Genomic DNA, 8,191 nt, shown 5'->3' on the forward strand with positions numbered 1-8,191 from the left:
AGTGAGTCAGTGAGCAGGTTGGCCCAGCCTGCAGAATCTGTGTGCAGATTGTACAGGGAACAGGACCTTGGTTTCTCCTTGTCACCACTGGTAATACTTTTGTCCACAAGACAGCTTTGAACAAGCTCATGTGTGGTGTGAACTTGGTCAGCAGCAGCGATATTCAAATTGGCACTTTCTTGGCAAGAAAGCTGGTATTTTAGACAACTCATTAATCTGAGTTGAAATACAATTATAAGATATGTTGTTGTAGAGTCTAGTAATTTATTTTAGCTTTTATCATATGTTTTGTCATCCTTAGGTGCTGTTACTTATTACTGGTGCTCTTTTTAGCCTTTTATTTATAGCTTTACTTTAGCATTCAGCTGGGAAGCCAATTATTACTCTGAGAAGTTACAATGACCATGTTTGAGTGTCTGTATTTTCTGCCAGTTTTCAAGTCTTGAGTTTTCCCTTTATCCTCTCATGATTAAGAAAGGTAGAGATGCTGACTACAGGTTTTTTTTGTCCAAGTCTTGAAACTTTAAACATTCTGGAGGATGTTAGCTTAACTTCAAAAATAGCAAAAGAAATTATCCTTTGTTCAGTAAAATAAGAGAGTTTGATGTACTTTAAGCTTTCACAATGTATAATGGATTTTCTTTAAAAAATAAAAGTCTGTTACAGTGCCTGGAAGATACAGATCTTTAATTTCCTTGAATCTGAGTGTGTGTGCACCAGCCTTTGGGTGGAGGAAGAAATTACTGTTGCATAAGCACAAGAGATTTCACCTTCCATCCCACTTGAAGAACAAATACCTCAGAGTAAGGAGAGGTGGGCTTGTGAATCTGCTGTTCCCTCAGATTCCCACGGGCATCCCTCTTACAGTGTGAGCATCTCACTGCATTAGGCGGATTTAAAAATATACATTTCCCACCGAATTTGCCTCTCATTAGTGAAATACTGCACTGTACAGTGCACAGAGTCTTTTCAAGAGCACTTCAACATACGCAGCTCTCATGGGTGCATTGACTTTAGAACCCAACTCCCACGTAAGTTACAATTCCACTGTGCTTACTCAGTACTGCACCCGGTACATGTGTGTGGGATGGTCTAGCTTTTACTGGACTCATTGTCAAGAAAAAGAAAATATTTTCTCTTCTTTCTAATGCATTAGAAATCTTCGGCAAAATATATTGTGAACAGTTTGTTACTAATGTGTTTGTTGTTAGTACTTTGTCTTCCCTGATATTTTTTTACTTCATTTATTAAAGTAATTTAATGGGTTTATGCCTACATTTTACTCAGATCAGGCTTATAATATTGAAATACAACTTCTTTTCATATCTCTATATAGAGTTCTAGTTTATTTCCCATAAGAATGGTATATATGTCTGATAATGCAATATTAATCTATTGGTAAGATGTATAGGTAGATTTCCCACACATGTTAACTGGAGATAAGTGTATATCTCTCTTAGGAAGTCACTTCTGTGATTGATTCATAACTTAACATGGAGTCATCCTTGAATGAAAATACTTGGTGAAATATAACCTTAAATTCTCTAAACTTTAAATTCCTGGTATCCACAGGGAGAGGTTTGGTTGTTCTCTTAAGTGAATTAGTTGACTATATGAAGTGTTGAGTTTTGCTAAAGCAGGGTTTTTACCCTTGGTACTGTGGCATTTTAGGGCAGGTAATTTTGTGTGGTGGGGCACTGTAGGATGTTTAGTAGCATCTCTGATCTCTGCCTTGCCCACTAGTGCCAGTAGTATCCCCACCCCCAGTAGTGACAACCAAAAATGTCTCCAGACATTGCTAGATGTCTCCTAGGGGCAAAATCACCCCTGGCTGAGAACCACAGCACTAAAGTAATTTTTAACAAGTACCAAGTACATATGATTTCTGGTGGTGGTCTTTACTAAATAGATTTGACTGGTTGTAGCCAATCTGTCAAATTTTTGTGCAAGCATGAATATGAAAGTAATCTTTAGGTGTCTTGTTACAACTTTCATACTTACTACCTCATTTGAGGTACTTTCATACATACTACCTCATTTGAAACTGAAACAATCATTTAGGAGTCTAAGAAGTGGGAGCTTCCAGAAACTGAAAAATAAAAGTTTAAAATGGAATACCCAAAATAATCTTCCTAGAGAAAGCAAACGGAGTCCATGAAAAATGGTTTTTAGTGTTTTAACTGAGCCTTGAATTCTGGCACTGCAGGCATCTCCTTCCTCTCGTCCTGATTTGCCAGGTGCTCCTGGGAACAGATAAACCCACGGCCTCATACCGGCCCTGTCAGTGAGGCTGTTGCCATTTGATGTAGTAAGAACTCCTGCTTCCTTTTACAATTACGCTGACTTTTTTCTCTCTCTAAATTGAAAGCTAGTAGAAGACCTGATCATGTGTCCTATAATTTCTTCATTTTTTCGCCCTGTGGGCTGAAGGTCCTAATGAGAGAGGTGACAGCAGAATAGAGAAGCACAGAACCTACTGCAGAACTTACATAAACATAACATCTTTTTACATTTTGAACTCAAACTCAGGAAGCTCTTTTTAATTTTTTTCCTGTTTTTATTGATAGGAATTGATTTAATTACAAAATTTGAGGTTGTGATGTGTCCTTTTGTTTTAAATTAGGTTGTTGCATCTGCCTTTATCCCTGACCACTTTGAAGTTGAAGGCTTTGTGGTTATCTGACAACCAGTCCCAGCCTCTGCTCACGTTCCAAACAGACACAGACCACACCACAGGAGAGAAGATTTTAACCTGTGTTTTACTTCCTCAGCTGCCTTCTGAACCTACTTGCCAAGGTGAATTTAAGGACAATATTCCCATGCCTAGGAGAATGAACAGGAGCTAATGTTTGTCCATCAGGCCTCTTCACACATGTGATTGTGTTTTGTCTGATCTGCCCCTAGAGTCAGCCCGTGAGATCATTGTGGGAATCCTCTGGGAAGGCTTCCCCACATCCTTGCAGAAAAAAGGCTGCTCACACCTGTTTACCATGTCTGAAATTCCATGAGCAGTCTTTTAGTTTTGAATGATAGCTAAGGCTGAAAATATAATACTCCTAAAAAAAAAAAAAATAATAAGGTAACGGAGTCTCTTATAGTCCAAACTGATAGTATGGAGGATTAAAAACACCCCTGGCATACTGTTTTTAAGCCAGTGAGTTATTTTGAGTCATTGTGTCCTTGTTTTGTAAATTATGTATGGTTATATCACACTAATTTCAAAATGCTATTATAAATCCTTTGTTGAGATCTGGGTTTTATAGAGGAGAGATGGAGTGCCCGGGGGAATGGGAGTCCCCTAAGTGGAAGGCCCCAAAGCCAACTTGGCAGTCTCAGCTATATTAGATGAGCTCTTAAGACTCTAAGAGAAAAATGTGGTACAATGTGTTACTGAGGAAAGTACTGGCATCCCAGACGTGCAGCCACATCACTTTCAGAACATACGAAAGAGAATTAGGAAAAAGGACTCTATAAATTATTATGACATTCTGTAATGAAATATTAAACATTAACTTAGCAGATTATTTTATGTGATCTCAGATAGAATTATACATCATTGAAAAGAAGGGGCAACCCTGTCCCAGGCCTCTTTCTTTTTGTTTTTTATTTTCTTGTTTGTTTTTTGAAGCCAACAGTTAGAGGTTGTGACAGTGGCTTATTTTTGGCATCATAACCCTGTTCTCCTGATAGAGTAGGCCTAGTCAGCCAAGACTTAGCACACAGCAGTTGCCATTCACATGACCTGGGGGGGTCCCTGCTGATGTGATCTTTGTTGCTGCAGAGAATCTGCCTCGCTGTGGTGCGCTGGAGAGCTTGGTAAATGACGTCTCTGATGAAGCCTGGAACGAGCGTGCGGTGAACAGAGTCAGTGCAATCCGATTTTTGGAAGATGAAAAAGAAGAAGAAGACAATGAAACGGTATGGAAATGGAAATTCTGTGCCTCCATGGAAGTTCAAAATTAAAAGCCTTCTAAGATTGAGAATAGCATCTAATAAGGATTTTCCTTATTTTCAAATAGTATATTCTCTATTTTGCCTTCAGCATTTAGGAATTTTTTTAGAAGACAAAAAAGTAGGTTCTTCTAGATACTAAGTCATGAAATGTAAATAAGGCAAATGGAACTTTTGATGTTATTTTGGTTTGAATAACTTATGGTGCTTCTTTTTCTTTATTTGAGATACTTTCCTTTCTTGCCCCCACTATTTTCTTAAAATTGGGAGTTTTTTCTTTTTTATTGTTCCCAGTGAATGAAGTGTCTTCCTGTCCTCCACCCCCATTTACAGCTGTTCCATGTTGACTCCTTCCTCATGTCATGGTGTGGCTTAGTATCAGACTTCTGTCCCGTCTTCATATAACCAGGTCACCTTAACCTCTGTGTACAGTGTTTAGGATCTTAGTTGGATAACCTTAACAAGTTTAGTTCAGAAATCAGGAATAGATTTGAAAGCAATACCCATCCTTACTTTCATCTATACTTGAAATGTCTCTCAGACATCCAACATCTACAGGAGTTGATGACAACTCCTGACATCTTCCTACCAGTTGACTTTGGCTTCTTAAACTCCTTGCACGAATTTTCATAAGCAGAGCTTCGAGGGAGTACTTGCAACCCCAAAACAAAGGGCAGTTTTAAATTATTGGCTATAGTCATTGTTATTCCTGCTGTCACCAAATGAGATTTTAGGCGTTTATAGTAGTAGAGCACAAAATGGGAATTAGGTATGACAAAATAACTTCAGCATAAATGACTCTTTAATTGCTTACCTCAAGACTTGTTAGAGTGTGATGATTTCATCAGTCACTTTATATCTTCAGTAGTGCTTTTCCAGCATTGTTAACCTAGTTTGGTTCCTCCTGAAACTCTTGGATAGGCTATTTAAAAGATATAAATGCTGTTTTTTGAGCTAAAGAGCACGTAACATGTTAAGTAATACAATATTTTAAAAATTTCTCATACCCTGTTACTTCCAGTACTGTGGTCTTTATTAGAAGAATGTGAACTTTCATAAGTCAGTCATAAAAATAGCACACATAGCAGCAAAATAAGAAAAGAAGTCTTTCTCTCTTTCTTCCATTTTTCTTCAACTCCCATGCCTCAAGGGTTGAAGGAAGCCAGAATCACTTTGGGTAATAGTAGAACAAACACTATAATGACTTTAATTTATGATTTTTTATTTACTCCTTTATCTTTTTCTTCCTCCACACCCCATAATTATATCTTAAATTAAAAAATAAAAAAAAATATTTTTACTCTTTATGGAACCCTATTTTTATTTTATACCAATCTCAAATTTTAAAAAGTATTCTTTTATTCCAAAAGTAATCCTTCTATCGTGACTAGGTAAGTTCCATGAAACACTTTCATCTTACATTAACTACCAGTGAGCAGCTGATAAATGCGCATGGCTACAAAAAAAGCTTTCCCACCCACTGTAACTCAAAATTTCTAAGAAGGTAAGATTTGTATAGGAATGCTAACGCCTTGAATCTGCATGTTTTGAAAAAGTAGTGGGACAAAACCAAAACACTCACTCCACTGTTTGTTTTTAGAGAACACTTCTAAGGCGAGCCACTCCACACCCAGGGGAATTAAAGAACATGAAAAAGACAGTAGAGAATTTACGGAATGATATGAATGCTGCTAAAGGACTGGATTCAAACAAAAACGAAGTCAATCATGCCATTGACCGAGTGACCACGTCTGTGTAGAGAATCACCTCCGAGTTTTACCTCCCGTGTCTTCCCCTGCTGGCTAGACGACCCCGTCTGCTTCTGAGGAGTCTCACGCAGTCCCCTGTCTTAGCAGCACCCGCGCAGGCGCAGCGTCGTCTCCCGTGGAGCCGGCATGCCGCTCCCGCCCAGGAAGTGCCTTACTCTCATCCCTCAACTAATCACTGCACTAGTGGGCTCCCGGCGTGATTTTTAAAATTTCAGTCGTTTGTACTTAGAATACACTACTGTAAACATGTGACCTTTGTTTTTGTCTTATGTTGGGGTAAGGAAGAGCAGGAAGGGGAATTTTTATCCTTCTCCCTTGAAGTGCTGGGACATTTCGAACCCAAGTTCTCTTGGACCTATTGATGAGAAATAGTTTTATGTATGAGGAAAAATTGATACTTTTTAAACCTTTTCTGGCAGCTCAGATGGTGTAAATTTTAAGATTTTGTATAGGTATTTCGTAACAAAAGATATGTATTTCTTTTTTGTTATCTTGAAAATGGTACATATTTTAGTATTTGTGCAGAAAAACAAACCAGTCCTAAAGTATTTGTTTTTATTTGTACCATCCACTTGTGCCTTACTGTATCCTGTGTCCTGTCTAGCCAGTTGTGAGCAGTGGCATCCTTGAGCAGTGAAAAGAGAACGGAATGTGGTACTTAGCAGTGTTGGATTTTAATCAGTAATCTACCTGGTGGATTTGTTTTTAACCAAAAGGATGAATTACCAACAATTTGTAAATTATGTACGTTGATTTTTTAAAAAAGATGAACCAAAGGATTAGACTGCTATTTCATTTCTTACACTTTAACTTTTTATGAGTCTCTTCTTATGAGTGCAGTGTCAGACTGCACCTACTCTGAAGGTGTGTGCCATTTGTAAAATAAAATAGAGCAGGAAAGCACAAAAAGAGAGAACTGGTTCAGAAATTCAGTGGGTAAATAAATTATGTACTGCAAAAGTATGATTTCTATTAAAGGAAGCTTTAAAAGTTTTATATCGAGATATAAAACCACAATAAAGGAAAATAACCTACTATGCTAATAGGAATGTTGCTATCTTTATAAGTGCAATTTAATTTGTAAATAGAATTTGAATCAAAGTATAACAGAATACTGCAAGATTTAATTTTAAGTCTGCTAATTTAAGGGGTATGGGGTTGTGTTTTGGTGTGTTTCTGTTTCCTTTTTGTATGCTGTGATAAAAAGAGAGAAGAAAAGTACCAGTCACTGTGTGGTACCTAGGAAAATCATGTTGGTTTTTTTGCTTTTGTTTTTGTTTTCCCCTCCATGAAATAAACTCACCCTGGATATTGGCCATACACCATTTTAAAATTAATTATTACTTTGCATGTTCAAATGATAGCAGGTAGCCAAACTTTGACAAGGCACTCCCTCCATTAACTATCAAAATTACTGGTCAGTTTTGAGTAACTTCCTGTGGGACTTGCATCCACATGTCATTTTTCCACACAGGACAGAATGCAGAATTCCTTCACCTCTGGCTCATAATTTTGGGTTGTGGCTATCTGACTAATTGGGCTCATTAGAAACCTGTTTTCAACCAACCAAAAGTGATACCTTCTTTTACTTCTACATGTTTACTTATTGGGTTCACTTATCTGTTTAGGTTATGTGTATGTACAATGTATAAGTATGTATTTTTAAAACTATTGAGCTGAAAGTACATGGTTTTTGACTAGCCAGTTTCATACCTTGCTCCCTAATCTGGAGGTACCCATTTTCTTTTCTCCATTTTGAGATTTTGGCATACAGTGTTTTGTTTTAAGCCTATAAAGATGATGCCACTAACTCATGGGCTGAATAAAGATAAACAAATTGGTTTTATTCAAGGAGAGTTGTCTTGACACTGAAGAACAAATAGAGCTTGTGTGGTGTTTTTTGTTATTTTCATATAAAGCCATCCATTTTTGCTCAGTTATCTCTTATCATGGCTTTAGTGGAATTGAGGTGGACAGAATGGGGTGTGTGTGTGTGCACACTTAAATTTTTATAGGAAATTTTATGTACCTAATTGTTTATTTCCTCTGGCCTGTCTCATTTATTTTACCTTCACCTAGTTGTTTGTTTTTTGTTTTCAGTTTTGGAGATTTTGTTTGTTTCCCCCCTTCCTTAGGGAAACATTACTTTCATCTTAATCTTTTATTATGGATGACACTGTAATGTTTCAGGATGCTGCAACCAAACTTAAGCTTCACAGTAGAAATAGCACCAACCAAACAGTCCCAACTTGAGAACATACCAAGCCTTTTTCAAGAAGGCCTGTCATGTAGTTACAAGGAAAGCTTAATTATGTGAAAGGGTACCTTTCCCTTGTGAGTCTAATGACAAAAATTTCTTACCTTTTTCTAGGGGAGAATGTTATGTAGCACGATCAGCCACCGCCCGTGGCATGTCTGGTCTTTCCTTTAGGAAAGGGAGGAGTACAGTGTGCGGCCTGTTTGTCTTGTGG

The 8,191-nt window shown here is 37.6% G+C and overlaps 1 protein-coding gene across 1 annotated transcript in view; it reads left to right on the forward strand.

Annotated features, from left to right (window-relative positions):
• The window catches only part of LRRC1 (leucine rich repeat containing 1), a 125,861-nt gene extending 118,295 nt beyond the window's left edge, over positions 1–7,566 (forward strand). Inside the window, exons 12-14 of the mRNA XM_008576252.1 lie at positions 2,624–2,796; positions 3,782–3,918; positions 5,552–7,566. Coding sequence (XP_008574474.1) covers positions 2,624–2,796; positions 3,782–3,918; positions 5,552–5,710 — 469 coding nt within the window. The 3' untranslated portion in view covers positions 5,711–7,566. The remainder of the gene's footprint in view (positions 1–2,623; positions 2,797–3,781; positions 3,919–5,551) is intronic.
• The last annotated feature ends 625 nt before the right edge of the window (positions 7,567–8,191 follow it).

This window comes from Galeopterus variegatus, unplaced genomic scaffold (genome assembly GCF_000696425.1).
Source record: "Galeopterus variegatus unplaced genomic scaffold, G_variegatus-3.0.2 Scaffold1317, whole genome shotgun sequence".
Lineage (NCBI taxonomy): Eukaryota > Metazoa > Chordata > Mammalia > Dermoptera > Cynocephalidae > Galeopterus > Galeopterus variegatus.